This window comes from Balaenoptera musculus, chromosome 14, assembly GCF_009873245.2.
Source record: "Balaenoptera musculus isolate JJ_BM4_2016_0621 chromosome 14, mBalMus1.pri.v3, whole genome shotgun sequence".
Classification (NCBI taxonomy): Eukaryota; Metazoa; Chordata; class Mammalia; order Artiodactyla; family Balaenopteridae; genus Balaenoptera; species Balaenoptera musculus.
In genome coordinates, this window is record NC_045798.1 from 27,197,759 (window position 1) to 27,220,125 (window position 22,367).

The 22,367-nt window shown below is 52.2% G+C and overlaps 1 protein-coding gene across 1 annotated transcript in view; it reads right to left on the minus strand.

Moving 5' to 3' along the window:
- MED15 (mediator complex subunit 15) overlaps positions 1–12,033 on the minus strand; it is a 63,671-nt gene extending 51,638 nt beyond the window's left edge. Inside the window, 1 exon segment of the mRNA XM_036874825.1 lies at positions 11,048–12,033. Coding sequence (XP_036730720.1) covers positions 11,048–11,115 — 68 coding nt within the window. The 5' untranslated portion in view covers positions 11,116–12,033.
- Positions 12,034–22,367: the final 10,334 nt, after the last annotated feature.

The window sequence follows — 22,367 nt, forward strand, 5'->3', positions numbered from 1 at the left end:
CGACTCTGCCATAAAGAAATATTCAAGGAACGCCAGCTACGAAGAAAGGCCTCCCTCGCCTTTCTATGCCTTCCCGACTTAGTCCACGCAGAGACAGGAAGCTCCGCTCCATCAGCAATGCCCACACCCACCTGCCCCAGCATTCTGCAGTTCTCCTTGGACCCCTTGGCCAGAGTGTGGTCAGAGGCACCGACCCAAGAGGGGCCATCGCACACATCGCACACATCGCACACATCACGGGACAGGCAGCTTCCCTGGGGCTCAGACAGCCGACGGGTGGTCTTCTCTCGAGCCTGCCCCAGCACCCAGGTGGCTTCAGCTCGGAGTCAGGAAATGAAACAGATGGTTTAGTCACCAACTGCAACCAGAGCAAACTACCTGTCCTTAACTCAGGGAGCCTGCTCCACCTCACTGCAGCTGGAAGCCTGTTTGCCAAACTACATCCCAGACTGCGACCCCTTCCTGTTCTCTTTCTCTTCACTTTCTTATCGGTTTAATTAAGCTCTCCAATTTCTGCTTGCAAGATTTCTCAACCCTCGACGAATTAGATCAATGAAAGAACGACACCTAAAGAAGCTACCGCTGCTCTTAGAAGCATATGTCATTATTTAAGCTACAGAAGCTACACAAGTTTCATCATTTTCTCCATTCTGCGGGTTTGACCACAACAGAACCAGGATGCTGGAAAGACCTCTTGATCCATCCAGGCAGTGGCCTCTGGGCTCCAGGCCTTGGACCACTGTGGCTCCCCAGGTTCCAGCCCTAAGCGTGTCCCACTCACCACTGGGCAACTACGTGGTAAGGACAGACTCTACCAACCCAAGAGCTTATTAAAATGCTTATCTCACATGACTTTGTAAAATATTTGGGGGGAGGAAAGCCCTATCTTCCAGAGGTCTGCACTCGAGTCCCAGCAGTGAAAATCATACGGTATCTGGGAAGTGACTGAAGATAGTCCAGGAGGGGGTGGAAAGGGATGGGTGAAACACTGGCCATATGATGCTAACTCTCCAAGTAGCTGGGAGACCATACTTCCATTATCCCTACTTCTGTGAATGTTTGGAAAAGTCCATAATGGAACTTTCAACAAGATAGGAAATAAAAGGGTTATCTCAAGCACACAGGATGACTGTGCAGAGATGCCTGAAGGAGGCTCACTCCCAAGAGTGCCCTGCAGTGGGGCCCTCTGGGCCATCACACGGGGAGCAACCATGCACTCCGAGTTGGGTCTCCCTCGGCCTAGAGAGCTTGGGCCTCTGGAAAGTGGGAAACTGATTAAGTCTCACAAAACCTGCTCCCATAACCAGAGGTCGGTCCAGTCCCTCCCCACCCAGACAGAGCCAGACTATGTGGAAGAGTCCCGTCGGCCAGAAGACTCGCTGTGTCCAGCCTCATGTGAACCTGGGCCATGGGCACACAGTCCCAGCCAGAGTCCCCCCAGGGGATGAACCTTGGCGGTGAGAAAGCCACCACTCAAACTTGAACTCAGAGTCTAATTCCACTTAAGAAACATGGGTCTGTGTGTGTGTTGGCATATTTAAAATACATACACATCAAGTCATATGCCCAAAGAAACAGGACTGGAGGAAAGAGATGAAAATGTCAGCAACAGCCATCTCTGAGCAGAGAAATCACAGAAAATACCCTCCTGTTTTGAAATCATCTGCAACGTTATCTGAAGAGAATGAAGTACCGCACCCACCAGCCCGGAACACACTGACCGAAACAGGAGGTGGAGACGGGCTGGCGCTGCCGGGACTGGCTTCCCTGCACCCACATCCTCTCGCTCCGCTCCACCCACATGCCCCTCGGGGCCCCAGCGAGGCGCTCCTGCAACTGACGCTCTTCCAGGTCTGCTCCCTGCTTCTCCCACAGGCAGCTGGACTTCTCTCCTCCAGAGGGTTGACACCCCACACACCCTGCACTTCATCACCCTGCACTCACCTCTCAGAAATTAGCACAGGATCAAGGCTTGCCTCCCTCACACGGTCACCCAATTCTGCAGCTTCCTTCCTGACAGCTCTCTCCCTCCTAAGCCATCCTTCCATTCCTACTGTCTCTGCACCCGGTGGGTCAATCTGAGTGCGCATTAACAATTAACAAAGTGCTTGTTATGAAGGCAGCTTCCTTGACAACATCGGATGTTGGCAAAGATGTCTAACAAGGGCAACTCCCCCACGTGGCTGGTGGGAATGTCAACTGGTATCACCTGGGAAAATCATTTTCCAGACGGTGCTGAAGCTGAAGGCCACCCCTGCACCTGGTCAGAGCCCAGAGAGCAAGTACTGTACTCACAGGAGACAGGACCCAAAGCAGCCCTGGCGCAGTGTTCACACAGCCAACAACTGGAACTCACCCCAATGTCTGTCAAATGCACAACAGGACAGTACGGTGTGGGGGAGGGGGGCGCGGTCATGCAGTAGAATAACGGCATGAATAAGAACCTGCTGCCTACGAGGACAAACGTCACACACGTGACTCTGAACGGAAGAGCCCAGACCCAGGGCAGAACTTGGGATTCCAGCGACAGGAAATTCTGGAACAAACGTCTCCATGGCCCGGAAGTCAGAAGAGTGGGGCAGGGGCTGCACCGGTTGAAGCACAGGGTGCTGGACCTGTTCAGGATGCAGTCTGGGCAGCTGGTGGGCATTTTAACGGTGACACGTGTCCTTGGGCAGCTCACTGCATGGGTGGGCTTTACTTCAATACAAAGAAACACTATGGGAGCCTGGTGAGGGCCCCTGAGCCCGGCCCCAGGACCTGCCCCAGCCCCACCCTCAGGTTTGGACTCCAATATTCTGGGGCCTGAATTCCAACCCCGAGCCCCTGGCAGGGATTTCCCACTGCACAGTCTCAGGCCTGAATCCTCCCTGCCATGACTCACAGCAACCCAATGGGTGTGAAGGGCCTGCGGTGGCCCAAAAGGGCCTCTCAGGGCAAAGCTGGCATTCTCTCCACTTTATAACAGGGGCTCCAGCCCACACCCAGCAGCCAGATCACTTCCTCACACAGCACCTCTGATGAGGATGGAAAGGAAGTTGGAAAGAGGGAGAGAACAGGAGACAGTGGGGATGGGAATGAGCCATTTCTGAAGCAACAAGCACTGCCCCCACACCCCCAGGAGCCTGCACTGGAAGGAGCAAGGGGTGCACAGGCTTCAGAGAGCAGGAGCCCCCAGGCAGGGCCTTCTGCCCCTCCCCGCCTTGCCACCCCTCTCCCGGACTGGATGCCAAGTGGCTGAGCACAAAGGCTGACCTGCAGCCAGGCCACACCTCAGCCCTGGTCCCTATCCTCCTCCCCACCCCGCCGCCTGAGTCCCAGGCAGAGCTGCAAGAAGCCCGCAGGGCCAGGGCGAGGAGGAAACCATGTCCAGAGGAGGGAGCCAGACAGCACCCAGCTGCTACTCGCCAAGCCTGAGCACAGAGCCATGTGAGAGAACCGGTGAACGGAGGGAGAGCACGCCAGAGCGCTCTGCTCTGTCCCTGCAACTCTATGTCTGAAACGGTCTCGGAAAAAAAAGCTCAAAGTAAGGTCAAATGTCTCCTCCAAGGACTCACTGCCCCAAATAAGTTACTCCACCTGGATACTTAACTCATTCAATCAGGAACGGTTATTAACAGGCCCCGCCTAGGTTAGCAAGAGACTCCTTATTTTTTTTTTTTTGGCCACTGCAGCTTGAGGGATCTTAGTTCCCGGACCAGGGATTGAACCTGTGCCCTCAGCAGGGAAAGCTCGGAGTCATAACCACTGGACCGCCAGAGAAGTCCCAAGAGATACCTTATTAAAGTGGAGGGGAACATCCCTCTCTCACGGGGTTGTGGTTTCAAGATGATTATGCCTGGGCTCCTAATGCATCCTCCTCTGTCTCCGGGATCAGGTATTCATTCGCTTATCTGTTAAACAGAACCATCTAGCAACACCCTGGACTCCCCTGTCTTTAGATGAATGTCTCAATCAAAAAAAAAAAAAAGGCTCAGCATTGCTTTCCACAATGCTCCCTGCAATTACCCTGCATCCCTCACCTAAGACAAGGCACCATGCTAGGAGCTCACTGGGATGCAGAAGTGTATGACCAGGTCCTGCACTCAACAAATTTATAATACTTTTGGCAAGGCAAAAAAATAATAAGGAGTGTAAAAACAGCAAAAAAGAGTTCATCTGTTCAGTTCATGCCAGGATGCATCCAACAAGGGCCCCACAAACTCAAGAGGAATTAGGGACCACTGTAGGCTGAGCCATCAGGGGTCATGAGGAGGGAATGAGGCCAAGACCAGACTTCCAACAGGGCAGAGAAAGAACGACAGAGGGCAAGCCAGCCGTGACTGCAGCCAGAGGGCCTGACGTGCAGCAGGAGTGTCTGGCTGGGGCTCTCCCACCAGCACAGAGGGAGGGTCAGCTGGAAAGGTTAATTTCAGATGGAAAGCAGAATGCTTCTTAGCAGGGGTGGAAAGAACGGCTGTGCTGGCACCTGGCCCAGGTGACGGAGGACACCCACCGTGACACAAAGCACATGGCGACTTTCCACCTTATGGCAGCTGCCTGTGACCACGGCTCACCTCCTCCTCATCTGTAGACAGGGTCTACCTCTCCTTCAAAAGATTTCTGATTACGAAAGAAATATATGTTTACTGTTAACAAGCGACACACATACATATATATACTAAAAATTACAAAGAAAATTAAAATCACTCAGATAACCAGCCAAAGATGTCTATTTAACAAACTCAGCCTGTACCCCATGTTCCACGGCTCCTGAGGATGCCAGTTTGCCAGCATCCCTGCATGCGCAGTGCTATGACTTTTTCCAACTCTGAGGTGAAGGCCCATCAGGTTGGCCCACCGTCACTCTTGGAGAGGCAGGAATCAACTCTGATTCAGAAACTCTCATAGTGTCCCTGCCACGAGGGGTTCAGACCGGGGCAAACAAGTGTTCAAACAATTCAGATGCAAACCGGTAACAGAGCATGGGTAAAGAGAGGGGCATGGTGGGTGGCTGGGTGTCCTGGGAGGGCGAGTGGGATAGGACTGCAAGCGCTCAGCCACGGGAAAGACAGGTCTCTCAGACAGGGGAACAAGCAGGAGGCAGGGCGACCAGGTCAAGAACGGGGCTCCTGTGAGGATCTGGGGCAGCCTGGCACGGTGGGGGCAGCAGGCAGGCACAGACCCTGGAGGAGGGATCCCAGCTCAGAGCTGAATCCATAGGCTGCCATGCATACATTCTGGGCATCAAAGTGACTGGAGAAAGAGGGTGGAGTCCGTGAAGCAAGAGTTGACAACTTGAAGCTGAGTGGTGAACACACAGGCATGGGGTCTTTAAACTACTCGGCCCTATGATCCATATTGAATTTTTAAAAATCCAGCAGAATTCCTTTAAAAATCGACCCTCTAGGTACGTAACCAATATCACTGCCCTGAGGAATGCTTTTCAGGGGCAGGTACCCCTTGCCCTTCATGACCAGGGCAGGAAAATAATCACGTGGTCACGGTCCTTCCCACCCCAGAATGACCACCATGGGTCCTGGACGAGCCATAGCCACCAGGTCAGGAATGGCAGTAACAGCTGGAAGACTTCTGACCAGGAATGGACGTAAGGGATGCAGCTGGTAGGGGAGTGGGGTCACCTATGAAAGGATGCTGGTGTAGCTGGGGACTGGCTGCAGCCTGTGCAGAGGCCAAAGATCAGCCGGGGCTTGCGGTGCTGTGCCAGCAGTGTTGTGCCAACTGCAGCAGAGGGGCCTGCCACCCTTTGGGGCCCAGTGACCCATGGGGAGTTGCTAAAACTGCCAACAGGATGCCTACCGGCAGCAGCTCCTCCAGCGGGCTCTCTCGGTGCACCTGGCTTGGGTTAACTTCCAGGGCCGTCTCCCCGCTTCCCCAAAAGAGGCGTGACCACTCTTTCAGGTGAAAAAGTGGTTTGCCTCTCCAGTCCTGCTACGGTTCAGCAAGCACTCCTCTGTGACACGCATCCATGCCTCAGTTTCCTCACCCTACACGGGAGTAACAAGTGCGCCCGCCCACTCTCAGGGCCAGCACAGAGGCTGTGGGTGAGCCAACACGACAACTCCTAGAGCAGGGTGCACAGCACACTCCCACATTTCAGCTACTGTTGTCGCTGCTGTTGAAAAAAACCTGGATGACGGAGGGCTCCCATCCTCTCATGTCACTGTCACTCCTGGCCTGAGGCAGTAGAGCCAAGGGTCAGGACTCGGAAGTCAGTGTCTCACCAATCACTTTCTAGTTTCTTCGCTGGGACTTGTGGTGACCAGACAGGGCCCCTGGCCTCGGGGCACGGACATTCTGGAGGTGGGCTGTACACAGACATCAGCCCAGTCACGCGGATGACAACTGGGCTATGAAGAAAGCGGTGGGCTCAGCAGCTTCCCCGCTGGAGAACAAGGGCCAGAGTCACACCAGGGAGGCACAGGGCTGCTGGGAGGCCTGGGTGGGCTAAGCCACAGAAAAGGGTCGGCCAAGACTCAGTGGCTTCTGCCCGTGGGAGGGACCACAAGCCACAGGCAGGATCCGGACGTGCAAGTTTCAGGACACTCCCCGTCCTTCTGAAGACCTCTCCAGACCCTTGGAAGTTGCTGTTTGGTTGTCTGTTCTCTTCTGCTTTTTTGCTTTGTTTCATTTTGTTTCTGGCTAAATAGCACTCAACTTTCTCCTTCTGGTCTAGGCTGAAATCTCCACACCTCCTAGGTCCCCGACCTGGAGCTCACACCTCCCTAGGGGGCCTTGGCAGAAGAGGCAGCTGACCGGTCTGCCCTCACTCTGCTCCACACTCCCTCAGCCCTTCGTGGCCCCTGACTGGAACCCTGATCAGGGCTGCCCTCCCCCAGGGTGTCCTCCCCTTGCGATCTGTTCAGCCCAGCAGACATTTACTTACTCCACGCCTAAAGATGCAATCTGCTGTACTGAGGGGTGGGAGGTACAAAAGTCTCAAGACTAAGATGGGAAGAGATGATCAAGGTGGTCCTTTCATGTATTCACCATTCGCCAACCCCGTGGCATGCGAGGCGCTGCTCACTTCTCACACACGCTTGTTCTCCGGGAGCTGACAGACCAGACACGCGTGCTCAACACTAACCCAACACCCCAGGAGGCAGGCCCAAGGCCCACAATGACCAGTTCGGGGGCTCTAAGGGGGGCTGCTCCTGTGGTCCTGCAGGGAAAGTGGATGTTCCACAAAAAGCCCATCTGAACCCACCAAGAGTTTCACAACTACCCTCCCCAGAGGCTCCTGTGTCATCAATCCCCTAACCAGACTCAGAGGTTCCACCTTCACTCCCCAAGGCTCCTTCTCCTGCCAGGGCCTAGGGAGGGTGTGTCAGGGGACACATCACTGAGTCCCGAGCCCTCTGCTAGGGCGCGAGTGGAGGTCTCTTCCTTTTCCCTCCCACCACCCCTGTGAGACAGACTGGAATCCTGCCTTCGCATGGATGAGGGAGATGACCCAGAAAGGTGACATATCCAAGGTCACTCAGCTCACACATGGAGAAAGTGGGTGTTCCCAAGCTTCACAATGGATGCTGGCGCAGGTAATGAAGGCCACTGTCGTTGAGAAGGTGGCACACACAACCCCCAGGAAAATACCTACTCTTGCACTATTTAGCAAGTGGTTTATACGCCAGGTGCCATGCTTCACAGGATTGGAGTCTGAACGGGAAACTCAAAGGGGCTGAGATACAAGATATCAGGGGGTGACCCACTTTAGGCAGGGTGGGCAGAAAAAGATCTTGAGTATTTGATATTTAAGCAGACATGTCAACGAGGAAAAGGAACTAGTCATGAATACAGTGAGGGGAAGTCTACCCATTGTGGAATATCTTAAACACTCACACTCGATAACAAATTGTTTAAAGGGAGAGAACAAAGAAAGAATTTGGAATGCTCAAGAAGCTGAAAGACCAGAGAGGGTGGAACGGGGTGGGGGTATGAGAGGAGGTGGCTAGGCCAGGCTGGGGTGGGGGTGGCAGGGGAGATCTGGAGCTCTGTTCTGACTCTGAGGACAGTCACTGATGGGTTGTCAGCAGGGCAGTGGTGAGTGAGTGGAGGCAGAAGTCCGGGGAGGCCCGGAGGAGGCAGAGGCAGCGCAGGGCTAAGAAGAGGCTGCACTAGAGTCCCTTCAAGGGCCCTCCTAACCAGCCCCAACTCCAAACTGCTTTTCCTCAGTTGAAGCCAGGAGCCGTTTATTCAGCCTATTCTCTCTCGGGAGCTACTCAAGAGAGCCAGGTGAGGACAGGGAGCCGGCTCTCAGATGCTTCCCCTCCCACTGAAACTTCCCAGGTCTTTGCTTGGCTTCCCTCATTCAACTGTAAATTACCTCGGTTCAAAACATTTCCCAAGGGACGTCCCTGGCAGTCCAGTGGTTAAGACTCCATGCTTCCAATGCAGGGGGGCACGGGTTTGATCCCTGGTCTGGGAACTAAGATCCCCCACATGCCGTGTGGTGCGGCCAAAAAAAAACAAAAACAAAAAAAACATTTCCCAACTCGGCCAACTTTAAACAACAGCATAAACACTGGAGAAAGTCAGAATTAACAACATGTCAGGTATCCTGACCTTCTTTTTTAATGCTGTGAACACAATAAATCAAGGCACCAAGAATCACGGCTTTCAAAGTGAAACCTGGAGGAAAAACAGACAAATCTGAGAACTGAGAACACCCACATGATGTCAGGCAGAAAGCCTCTGAAACTGCTCATCCCAGTGGTGGCCCGCGGAAGGGCTCCCTAGAGTGCCCAGGCCTTAACCCCGGGAACACGCCAACAGTAGATGCAGAAGGGCCTTTCCAGATGTAATTAAGGCTATAGATGTGAAAGTAGGGACATCATCCTGGATTATCCAGGTGGGCTCAATCTAATCTGAGCCTTTAGTAGAGAATTATTTTCTCTGGTTGAAGGCAGAGAAATGGGGCAGAAGAGCCCATCCTTGCTGGAGGGGGCCACATAGAAAGTGTGACAGAGAATGGAGGCAGCCCCTGGGAACAAAGACTGACCTCGGAAAGGTTAACAGCCAGTTAGGAACGATTTCGCCTCAGTCTTCCATCTCCATGGAACTGAATTTAGCCAACAACCTGAATGAGCTTGAAAGCAAATTCTACCCCAGAGCCTCCAGGAAGAAATGCACCTGCCAATATCTTGATTTCGGCCCTGTAAGACCCTGAGAAGATTCAGCTGAGCCCACTTAGACCTCTGATCTACAGAAACTGTCAGATAATACACCTGTGTTGTTTTCAAGCAACACAGTTTGTTGGCAGCAACAGAAGAGTAATACCCAAGCAGTAATCTGGCAAAAAAAAAAAGAACCCAGTTTCTCTAGAAGCAGAAGGAGGCTGAATCAAGAAGTACTCAGTCGGTCCTCTTCAATGGCCCCCCCAGCCCTCTGACACTCCCCCACCTGCCCCGTTTCCTTTGGTGGCAACTCATTCTTCCCGTCCTTAAATTTTGGGCTCCCTCAAAGAGGACTCTCTGCCCTGGGGGCCTTTCTTACAAGAGCCCTTAAGTGGGTCAATCCTCAAGATTTCATCGATTGGTAACTCCAACATTCACTGATTCTGCAATATCGGCACAATTGTCCCCAGACGATTCCACCACAGGGCCCGGAGCCTAGCTCTCCAGTCCCCACTGCCTGAACTGGACTGAGAGCTTCCCTGCCTTCCGCCCCACTTCCTTCCTTGCACACTGCTGCACCCCACCCCCTCCATCCAGTTAGTCATCAAGGACCATCTGCGCTCGCTCTCTGCTTTCTCTGGAATCGTCTTCTTCTTTCAGTTTCTACCACTGCCTAATGCAGGCCTTTAGAATCTCTTGCCTGACTAGGTCATTCCACAACCATTTTATGGAGCGATGTGACACACAGTGCTCTAGCAGAGGGAATACAGGCATGAAAAACGACAGGTCCCCAGACCCCAAAATCTCAAAACTCTCATAATGGGCCTCACTGGCCTCTCTCCTCTGTTCTTGATCCATCTCCGGGGACTAAGGGGATCTTCCCAACTCTGGCATCTCACCACCTCAAAGCAGGCCCCATGCCAAATAGAGGCTCATCTCCCCAGCACAGCACTCCCACCGCTAACGGGTCAGCCCCCGCTGGCTCTCCTTGCACGATCATCTCCTCAAACTCAGCCTAGCACGAGGTCGTCCACGCGGTGGGCACTCACGCTCCCCACTCCTCAGCTTGCAGTGATGGCCCTTCACACTCCTACTTATCATTCTGGGGCTCAGTTTATTCGCCGCCTACTCCCCAAAACTGTTTCTGGCCTGCTCAAGCAGACTGTAAATTCCAGTAGGAGAAAGCCTGCCCTGTAACTGCGCCTTGGCTGCGGCGCGTCCCCCAAGGTCAGGGGCTGATCCTCGCCAGCACAGCCCGCCGGTCCGGCAAGCCCGGTAGAAGACATTAAACCAACAAGCAGCCGGTGCGGAGGAGCGGAAGCTCCGCGCACGAAGCCCAAGGCGCCCGGCAGCCCCTGCATCGATGGTCTCAGCAGCTGAGACTGAAGAGGAGGCACCAACCCCAGCTCTTCACTCCCACTCCCGACCGAAGGTCGCTTCCTGACAGCCTCTTCCTGCCACCCTCCGGCGAAGTCCACGAGGGGGAGGGGGTCACCCGTAGATTCTCGCCCCCACCTCCCCTTCCGCCCACCCCCTCCGCCCTCGCCCCGAGGCGCTTTCTCCGAGGAGGAATCGCAAAGCGCCCACACCTGCAGAAGCCGCCACTGGCGGCCCCGGTCTCCTCCGTCCGCAGTGGGGCGCAGAGCTAAGGAAAGGTTGCCTCCCAAGCACACAAATGACGAATGAGAAAGCTCAGGACGATGACTCAGAAGCCGGGGCTCGCCGGCTGGCAGAGTTCGGCCCAGGAACGCTAACCCGCGACCGCGGCAGCGGAGACCGAAGGGAAAAGAGAGGAGGGCCGCGCCCCGGTACCCCGCGATCCGGCGCCCGGAACCCCCCGGTCCGGCCGCGCCTCCCCCTCCGCGAGGAGGGCTGAGAGGAAAGATGAGGAGGGGAAGGCCGGGGGTCGCGCCGCCACCCCGGCCCCTACTCACATTTGGCTGACCAGCTTCTGCCGGAAGGCGGCGCTCCGCCAGTCAGTCTCCTGCCCCGAAACGTCCATGCCGGTGCCCCGCTCCTACCGCCCGCGGCCCGCTCGGAAGCCGCCGCCTCAACCGCAGCGCCAGGCCCAAACCCGGAAGCCGTCGGCTGCGTCCCGGCCGCGCCGGAAGCGGAGCGGGGATTGTGGGAACTGAGGCGCGAGCGGGGGCCTGTGGGAAATGGAGTCCGCGGGCACCAGGGAGCCCCACCCCCGCCGCGCTCCCAGCCGCCCGAGACTGACGGCAGCTGCACCTCGTCGAGTGCCTAGCCTGCGGCCCTACTGTGGGCTGGCCCTGCAAGTCCAGGGGATCCGCACCCCTCGGGGAGGCCGCGCGCGGCCGCCCGCTACCTGAGCGGATGCCGTGGAGAGATTGTTTATCAGAGATTTATCAGCCACCTGCTGTGCCCCTACTGTGCCCGCACGATCCGGGCCCTACTTCCCGGAGGCTGCCTTCCAACGCCGCATCCCAAGAGGGACCAGACGATGCTTCTCTCCATTAGACTTTTGGAATCTCATATCCCACCAATGGCTATATTTTGTAGGGGTTGGAGATGTGAGGAACCCAAACCACACTGTTAATTTTTAGACACAGGCTTTCCTGTTTGGCCCAACAGGAGAACACCTTCCAGATGCTCGCCGACAGTGCACCAACTTGCTGAGTGGAGGAGGCAGGGGAGTTGGAGGCAGGCGGGAATGGACAGGGGGTGAAGCCTGAGGATACTTTTAGGAGGATAAAAATTCTGCCAGACTGAACCTATGGGGCCTTGTCTGTGGCCCTGCGGAGGGAAGGCAGGTGACAAAAATCCTAAGCCCAACTTAGGTCCACAAGTACTAAATAGACAATCACCAAGATGGGCCTCACAGAAAGTGAACTGGCACCTACTGATGCCTAATAAGTGCCTGGCCCAGGAGGGGCTGTGTCCACCCCGTGTCCCTGAGCCCCAGGCAGGAGTAGGGGGTGGGAGGGAGGGATTGGGAGAGGAGGGAGTGAGCAGGTTCCCCAAAGGGGCCCCTCTTGCCCTCAGGTTTCAGGTTTTGCATTGATAGGAGAGCTGTTCACAGCTTCAAACTTTTTTGCTCTCATTCTTTCTAAAATAATTTTTTAAAATTCTGTCCTGGGAATTCCCTGTCTGTCCAGTGGTTGGGACTACGTGCTTTCACTGCCAGGGCCCGGGTTCGATCCCTGGTCGGGGAACTAGGATCCCACAAGCCACGTGGCCACCAAAAAAAAAAAAAAAATCTGTCCCTAGGGTGATCAACTTGTCCTGGTTTGCCCAGGACTCTCCTGGCTTTAGCTCTGAAAGTCCGTGTCTTGATGACTCCCAGGCTGACCAGAATGGTTCATCACCCTGTCTCTATCCCTCTTGCACATTTAATAAAACAGATCTAATGCACATACCATATAATTCACCCTTTTAAAATTCAGTGTTTTTTGCTATAGTCACATATTCATAAGGTTGTGCAACCATCACCACTGTCATGAACATTTTTAAGTTGACCTATAAATGTTTCTCTGTGAATCACTGGAAAGGTATAACTGCGGTGTGTCCTATATTGTATTTGGACTTCAGAAGCGTTTTGTTATTTAAATCCTCAGCCCTGCAGATTCCATTTACCAATTTATGGAAAACTTTGGTCTTACAATTCCATTGGCAAAGCCAGCCCTCACTGTCAAATCCTTAGACCCTTGGGGCTTTTGGAAGAAGAAGATGGACATCACATCCAACTCAAGTGAGCTTGTTAACGGGGACCCCAGGACATCTCTCCCTATTCTGCACACTGGTTCTTTTTTTTTTGGGGGGGGAGTGCAGAGTCTTATCCACTGCGCCACCGGGGAAGTCCCTGCACTCTGGTTCTAGGAAGGGGGACAGAGCACGGCACATAGATTCACGGACAGACTGACAGACAGAGGCCCTGTTAGGATGTGATTTCTTTTATGTTATGATTCCTACTCATCATGTATGAAACCTATAGGATTTAAGGTATGTTAAGCTAAGTTTAGTAGTTCAAAATGGAGTCACAGTGGCCAATGTGAATTTCCATATTAGTTGTTTTGAAACATCACTAAAGAACTGGGAGTGTCTGTGATAAACTGAGAGTGTTACTTTAGATAAGAAAGCTGTTGGGCAACGTATGTCACTGGAACAGAAGGAGCAACTGATAAAGGCGAGATCCCCTCCCCTGGGCATAACCGTTGCTCCTTAAAAAGAGACCACCAAGCTGAGTAACTCAGAGTGTTCCAGATGAAGGCTGCCAGAGAGCTACTTCCCACTCTGCTTATCCAGAGACCCATTGCTGGACTGGAGACCCTGCTTGTGCAGAGACACCTCCTTCCTGACTTCTCCTCAGAGTGGTTTGTGACCCTCTTTTCCCTACTTCAACTAACCTGTGTCGTGTGCTAATTGTGTGCAATAAGCTGAGTGATTCATGAATTAAATATTGGCTATGGATATTGTATGTCTCCAATCCAGTGATTCTTTCCTGTCCTTACTGTTGGGCCCTGAGACAAACAGGTCCAGAATGTTGTCAAGAATTTGTCATCAGGATAAACTTAAGTGCTACACCCTTTGGTGTTTGCTCCAGTCTTCTATTTCTACTTATCCCTTCCTCTGGGGCCCAGAGGTGGTGACACCTTGGTTAGACTTTGGATGGTGACGAGGAAAAGAGAGGTAGAGACAGCTACAGACCTCTTGGCCTTGGGGAGAGAGGGAGGCCACAGGAAAGTCGATCCTGAAATGGACCTGCATGGTTTAGACCCTGGGGAGGAAATGATGGAGGAAGCTGAAGCTGGCCAGAGGCGTGACTGTATCCCACACCACTTGGGGCTGGCCCCTGGCTGGGCTAAATCTCTGTTCTGCTGGTTCCTGAGGCTACCTTGCCATAGCTGGACCCTGTCACTGGCCACACATTTGGTGGACACCATCCTGGGCCCTGCAGGAGGCAGGAGCTGGAAGCTTCACAGGTGGAGGAATATTCCCCCTAGAGAGCATTGCACACCCTCTCAGAGGCTCTGGCTCTCTCCTTCCAGCCTCACATAGGGACCCCTCTGATATCCCTCCTCACTTTGGTGCTCAGTCCCTGGAAGGTGCTGACCTGCCCCTCCTGAAACCACACACCTCAGATGGGATTTGAACCCAGCCAAAACTCAGATTGGGACTCAAACCCACTGTCTTTTAATTGAAATCGCACACCTGGTCTCAGGATTTAACAAAGCTCAGGTTCTTTATGTCTCAGCGCAGAAGGAATTCAGCTAGAGGCAAAGTGATAGGTGAGAAGCGGATTTATTTAGAGAGATACACATTCCATAGGCAGAACGTGGTCCATCTCAAAAGGTGAGGGCAGCCCCCAAATATGCGGTGGTTAGCTTTTATGGGCTGGGTAATTTCATAGGCTAATGAGTAGGAGGATTATTCCAACTATCTTGATGAAGGGGCGGAGGTTTCCAGGAAGTTGGCTTTTTATGGTCAGCCTCGGAATTGTCATGGCGCCTGTGGGTGTGTCATTTAGATGCTAATGTATTACAATGAGCATATAATGAGGCTCAAGGTCCACTGGAAGTCAAATCTTCCACCATCTTAGACCTCGTCGCTTCTAACAAGTTTTTGTCCTGTCCTCAACGGCTATGTCATTTTTTTTTTAAAGGTTGTGCCCTGCCCGCTTCCCTCCTGTTTCACTTCCATCCCAGCACCTGCTAGATGTAACCCCTCTTCTGTGTTTGGCCTGGAGCCTGCAATCATTTATGAGTGTGGTGTTGGGGGGCAGTTATTGCTTCTAAAAGCAGCACACAGTAGAAACTTTAGAAAGGACCAAACATTGTAAATCCCATCACTGAGGCCGCCAATGTTCATATTTAGGTAAATTTCCCCTCTCCCCCACCGTTAGTTTAAAAAATAAAACAAGTCATGAGTTGGATGCCATCTGGATCCTGTATTTAAACTTACATCATAGCAGAAGCATTGTCTCAAGTATTAACAACTCCTTATTAACCAGAATTTTAATTATAATTTAGAGTATAGAACTACATCATGGGCAAATCTATATACAGACAACTGTAATGGGTGTAAAATACACACAATTTTAACAGCAAGATCATATGCCAAGGGCTTCCCTGGTGGCACAGTTGTTAAGAATCCGCCTGTCAATGCAGGGGACACGGGTTCGAGCCCTGGTCCAGGAAGATCCCACATGCCATGGAGCAACTAAGCCTGTGCGCCACAGCTACTGAGCCTGCGCTCTAGAGCCCGCGAGCCACAACTGCTGAAGCCCGGGCGCCTGGAGCCTGAGGAGAAGCCCGCGCACCGCAACAAAGAGTAGCCCCCGCTCACCGCAACTAGAGAAAGCCCATGCGCAGCAATGAAGACCCAAAGCAGCCAAAAATAAACAAATAAAATAAATAAATTAAAAAGAAGAAAAAAGATCATATGCCAATCTGAAATAGGAGGGAAGGGGGCAGGGCACAACCTTTAAAAGAATGACATAGCCATTGAGGACAGGACAAAAACTGGTTAGAACCAACGAGGCCCAAGATGGTGGAAGATTTGACTTCCAGTGGACCTTGAGCCTCATTATACTCTCATTGTAATACATTAGCATCTAAATGACACACCCACAGGCACCTTGACAGTTCTGAGGAGGACCATCAAAGGCCACAAAGTGGGCTATGGCCCACTTCCTGGAAATCTCCGCCCCTTCTTCAAGATAGTTGGTATAATCCTCCCACTCCTTAGTCTATGAAATTACCCAGCCCATAAAAACTAACCACCCGGGGGGCTTCCCTTGTGGCACAGTGGTTGAGAATCCACCTGCCAATGCAGGGGACACGGGTTCAAGCCCTGGTCCGGGAAGATCCCACATGCGGCAGAGCAACTAAGCCTGTGCGCCGCAACTACTGAGCCTGTGCTGTAGAGCCCGTGCACCACAACTACTGAGCCTGTGCTCTAGAGCCTGTGAGCCACAACTACTGAGCCCACGTGCCGCAACTACTGAAGCCCGCGCGCCTAGAGCGCGTGCGTGCTCTGCAATGAGAAGCCCGCACACTGCAACGAAGAGTAGCCCCTGCTCGCCGCAACTAGAGAAAGCCCATGTGCAGCAGCAAAGACCCAACACAGCCAAAAATAAAAAAATAAAATAAATAAATTTATTAAAAAGTAAAACTAACCACCCCATATTTCAGGGCCTCTTACCTTCTGAGAGGGCCCACACTCTGTCTGTGGAGTGTGTATTCCTCTAAATAAATCCACTTCTTACCTATCACTTTTTGTCTCTCACTGAATTCTTTCTGTGATAAGACATAAAGAACCTGAGCTTCCAAAACAAAGGTCGTGGCGGGGGGACTTCCCTGGTGGTCCAATGGTTAAGGCTCCATGCTTCCACTGCAGGGGGCAAGGGTTCGATCCCTGGGCCCTGGTCAGGGAACTAAGATCTCACAAGTTGCGCTGCATGGCCAAAAGAAAAAAAGAGTCATTGCTGCATCACAGCCCCTAGATTACCTGCTGCAGGTCATCCCACAGAACCGATGCAGCCCGGTTTATTTATGGACATATGTTGCAGGAGAAGGGGGTGTGAGAGGATGGTCATGTCCCAGGAATCGGGCGAGTCCCTGGGACTGGCTGCCAAGTGAGGGTCCTTGGCTTCGTGCAGGAAAGAATTCAGGAGTGAGCCACAGTAAAGTGAAAAGGAGTTTATTTAGAGAGGTATACATTCCATAGACAGAATGCTTCCCTCTCAGAAAGTGAGAGTGGCTCCGGGCTGTGGGAGTGGTTAGTTTTTAGGGCTGGGTAATTTCAAAGGCTAAGCAGGAGGATTATTTCAATTCTTTTGGGGAAGGGGTGGGGATTTCCAGGAATTAGACCACTGCCCACTTTTTGGCCTTTTATGGTCAGCCTGGGAACTGTCCTGGCCCTGGTGGCTGTGTCAGTTAGCTAATGTATTATATTGAGCATATAATGAGGCTCAAGTTTCACTGGAAGACACACTTTCCACCGTTTTGGACCTAGTTGGTTCTAACCAGTTTATATCCTCGATGGCTGTGTCATTCTTTTAAAGGTTGCGCCCTGCCCCCTTCCCTCCTGTCTCACATCCACTTTGGTTCTGCTTTTTCACAATTGAAAATATGCCACAGTGAACATCCTCCACTACGCTGTCTCAATTCCATCTGGGGTATTTCTCCAATGTAGATACCCAGAAGTGGCATTGTTGGCTTGCAGAGAGCCACTGTACATTTATTTAAATGTTAATAGCTACTACCAATTGTTCTAGGTATCAGTTATCTAGTGCTGCTGCATAAGAAATTACACCACAGCCAAGTAGCTTAAAACAACAATAATAAACATTCATTATCTTCCACCCTTTCTGTGGGGAATTCAGGAGAGGTTGAGCCAGGTGCTGGCTCAGTCTCTCTTGAGGTTCCAGGCAGATGTTGGACTCCTTCCAAGGACCACAGTCCTCTGACGGCCTGGCTGGGGTGGAGGATCTGCTCCCAAGGCAGCTTGCTCCTAGCTGGCAAGGTGGTGCTGATTTTGACAGAGGTCTTGGGTCCATGCAGGCCTCTCCTCAGGGCTGCTTGAGTGTCTTCATGACATGGTGGCTCATGGCCCGCAGACAGAGCAAGACACAAGGTGCAATGCCTTTTATAGTCACACACATTTCCTTCTGTCTCATTCTGTCCCTTAGAACCCGTCACTAAGTCCAGCCCACATTCAAGGGGAGGAAGGAAGATTGGGTTTTACCTTTTGGAGGGAGAAGAGTCAAAGATTTTGCAGGCATGTTTTTAAACCACTCTAAGCTCCAAATTGGCTGTCCCAACTTACATTTCCATCAGCAATGTATGTACTTTCCCACCCTCACCAACTGCTGCTTCATCTCCCCCTACTTTATATTTCGCCATGTTGATGTTGACAAAGACTCTCCTTGAGCAAACTTTAGTCAGCTTCTCTGAGTGCTCTTGACTAGGCCTCCGCTGTGGCACCTGTCCCGTTCTTGGCCTGCCTAGCCCAGCCTAGGCAAACCATTCTGCCCAATCAGTTCAGGGAGAATCCCCCCCACCCTTGAAGTCTGATCAAGTTCCTCATTCCCCACTCTGGATAACCCCATTGGGCCAGTGTAGTAAGAATCCCCCATCCTTGATGTCTCAAGTTAATAGTTTTTTTGGGGGGCCCCACCGCACAGCATGCGGGATCTTAGTTCCCCGACCATGGATCGAACCTGTGCCCCCTGCAGTGGAAGCGCAGAGTCTTAACCACTGGACCGCCAGAGAAGTCCCTCATGTTAGTAATTTTACATCCAACGACCCCCTCAGTCTGCTCCTTTGCTTTACATCCCCAGCTTTCTTTGCTGTATCCAGAGTTGAGCCTGAGCTCTCCCCTACTGACAACCCCTGATTGCAATAGTCTTCCTGAATAGTCTTTCTTACTGTTTTAACGAATGTCAGAATAATATTTTCTTTAACAGTGTAGGAAAATGTGGTGTGGCATTTGCATTTCCTGAGTATTAATGTGATTGAACTCTACTTCCTTTGTTTACACCCTCTGGGACTTCCTCTTCTATGAGTTTGCAGTAAAGATCCTTTACCATTTTTCTGGTTGGTTGACTTTCTTTTTTTTTTTTTTTTTTAAGAAATTCACGTTCTTTTATTTATTTATTTATTTATTTATGACTGTGTTGAGTCTTCGTTTCTGTGCGAGGGCTTTCTCTAGTTGCGGCAAGTGGGGACCACTCTTCATCGCGGTGCGCGGGCCTCTCACCATCGCGGCCTCTCTTGTGGCGGAGCACAGGCTCCAGACGCGCAGGCTCAGTAATTGTGGCTCACGGGCCCAGTTGCTCCGTGGCATGTGGGATCTTCCCAGACCAGGGCTCGAACCCGTGTCCCCTGCATTGGCAGGCAGATTCTCAACCACTGCACCACCAGGGAAGCCCCCGACTTTCTTTTTTTTTTAATAAATTTTTTAAATTTATTTTTTGGCTGCGTTGGGTCTTTGTTGCTGTGTGCAGGCTTTCTCTAATTGGGGTGAGCGGGGGCTACTCTTTATTGCGGTGCGCGGGCTTCTCATTGTCGTGGCTTCTCTTGCTGCAGAGCATAGGCTCTAGGCGCGTAGGCTTCAGTAGTTGTGGCACGTGGGCTCAGTAGTTGTGGCTTGCGGGCTCTAGAGCTCAGGTTCAGTAGTTGTGGCACATGGGCTTAGTTGCTCCGCAGCATGTGGGATCTTCCCGGACCAGGGCTCGAACCTGTGTCCCTTGCATTGGCAGGCAGATTCTTAACCACTGCGCCACCAGGGAAACCTTTGGTTGACCTTCTAATTATTGATTTTTAAAAGTTCTTTATTAAAAAGAAATCCCTTATACATTTTGAATAATAACCTTTTGTAGGTTACGTTGCAAATGCATTCATTGGTATATGTTGTCATTTGCATTTTTTTACTTTCACTGATACTGATGATTCTCTGAGGTATTAAGTTATGTATTTGTCCCTTTTTTTTTTTTTTTTGGCAGTGCTGCACAGCATGTGGGATCTTAGTTCCCCAACCAGGAATTGAGCCCGTGACCCCCGAATTGGAAGTGTGGAATCTTAACCACTGGACCACCAGGGAAGTCCCTGTTTTTGTCCTCTTTTGAGTGTTAACTGTTCATGTTCATTTCCATTTAATTAATGGAATCTTAATATCGTTTCTTATTGTTTTGTATGAAAAAAAACCTTTTTTTTTTGGCTGCGCCACGCAGCTTGTGGAATCTTAGTTCCCCAACCAGGGATTGAACCCTGGCCCTGGCAGTGAAAGCACCAAGTCCTAACCACTGGACCGCCAGGGAGTTCCCTGTATGGATTTTTTATGTACTATTTGCCACTTGCTGCCAATTTCGCTGCCAGTTTCCTCATTGTTTTTTGTTTGTTTAGGATGGCTGTGATCAAACTGTTGTGCAGGCGAATGCATTGGTCCTTTCCTTTAAGATGCTTTCCGTTGTGTTGAGACTTCAAATCTTCCATTATCTATACCAGCCCTTTTATTTTTTTAAAATAAATTTATTTATGTATTTATTTTAAACAACAGTGCTCCACTTTTTTTCAAAATTTATTTATTTATTTATTTTTGGCTGTGTTGCGTCTTTGTTGCTGCACCCGGGCTTTCTCTAGTTGCAGTGAGCGGGGGCTACTGTTTTTTTTTTTTAATTTTTTTAAAAAAATAAATTTATTTATTTTTTATTTATTTATTTTTGGCTGTGTTGGGTGTTCATTTCTGCGCCTGGGCTTTCTCTAGTTGCGGTGAGTGGGGGCTACTCTTCGTTGCGGTGCGTGGGCTTCTCACTGGGGTGGCTTCTCTTGTTGTGGAGCACGGGCTCTAGGCGTGCGGGCTTCAGTAGTTGTGGCTCACGGGCTCGAGAGCGCAGGCTCAGTTGTTGTGGCGCACGGGCTTAGTTGCTCTGTGGCATGTGGGATCTTCCTGGACCAGGGACTGAACCCATGTCCCCTGCATTGGCAGGCGGATTCTTAACCACTGTGCCACCAGGGAAGTCCCTATATCAGCCCTTTAACCAGTCTCTCTGCTTCTGATTTCTCTCTACTCCAATTCCCTCAACTTGTATTTACTTAGCACCTACTGAGAGCCAGGCCAGCCCTGTTCTTGGTGCAGGAATACAGACATGAAGGAGCGGATAAAGCTCGTACCCTCAGGGAATGGAGGATTTGCTAGGAAGCAAACACATCCCTGGCAGGACACCCCACTTCTGAGGCCTCCCCCACCTTGCCACTCCTCTCCTTGTGAACGTTACTGTGGGGGAACCACAGACTTGATCCAGGTGGATTTTGAGATGACGGCCCCTCCAGCTTAGAGAATACTGGGGCATGTCCTCTCCCCTGAGTCCTGGCCAGTGGCCCCCCTTGCTCCTGACCTCCTCCCCTCACTCATCCTCATGCTCCCCATCCGTCAGCTCCTCTCTCCTACCCTGGAGGTGTCCTCCAGTCTCTCCCCTCACACTGTCGTCCCATCTGTCCTCTAAGAGGTTGGGCCTCTGAAGCCTGTCTTCCTGTCCTCACCTCCTTTCACACCTCAGTCACTGCAGGCTGGCTTCTGCCACCCCGAGGAAAGGCCTCCCCTACCCCTGGCCCCATTGGGCCTTTGAGATGACTCCTCCCCTGTCCCCCTTGGGTGCCCCAGAACACCATTGTGCTCTGCGCTCAGCCCACCCTCCTTTTCCCCACACCTGTTCTGACTCGGTGTATCACCTCCAGAAGTGCATGACTCCCCCAGAAAGGCCCTCAGCTGGACATCTGCAGCCTCCTTACCGTCCTGGGGCGATGGTGGGTCTTGTCTTTCCCTAAACCTGCTCCTGCTCCAGGCTCCTTGTGACAAGGGTAGCCCCACTGTCCACCGCCATGTCTTGGGCTCACCCCTCCTCACCCATCACTCCCCGGTACTGGGGAACCTGCCTCCCTCCCCAAGTTTCCAGCTAGCACTGTCCTTTGACCTCACTCCCTGTCCACCTGAGGCCACAGCTTCCCTGATGCCCCCTCCAGTCCAGTCTCTGCAACAGGTGCTGGCATCTGCCGCCCAGGCTGAAGGCTGAAGGCTGCCTTCAGGGCCACATCCATCTCTAGAGGTCCGGGTCTGGTCTCTAACTTTCCCTTCAGGCTCAGAAACTCCTGGCAGCCTGCCAACCACTCGCTTGGCTGCATCTGTCCTCCTTGCTTCTGCTAACACTGTCCCCTCCCTGGAATGCTTTCCCGCTCCCCAAAAGTCCTCATCTGTTACACAGCTGGAGGGTTACCACCTCCGTAAAGCCCTCCTGGAAGCCCTCTCCCATTGGGAACCTCCGCTCCTCGGCTGGCCCTGTCTCCGAGTCCTCTTTGGAGCCACACGCAGCTGTCTACGCTCAGCCAGGACAGTGCTTCTCTTTCACTTACTTTCTCCCTCTTCCACGTTCGCCCACCGTTCTTTTTTTTTTTTTTTTAATTTATTTATTTATTTATTTATGACTGTGTTGGGTCTTCGTTTCTGTGCGAGGGCTTTCTCTAGTTGCGGCAAGTGGGGACCACTCTTCATCGCGGTGCGCGGGCCTCTCACTGTCGCGGCCTCTCTTGTTGTGAAGCACATGCTCCAGACGCGCAGGCTCAGTAGTTGTGGCTCATGGGCCCAGTTGCTCTGCGGCATGTGAGATCTTCCCAGACCAGGGCTCGAACCCGTGTCCCCTGCATTGGCAGGCAGATTCTCAACCACTGCGCCACCAGGGAAGCCCCCCACCGTTCTTTTTAGCCTCGAGCCATCCTCAGCCACATGCTCCTCCAC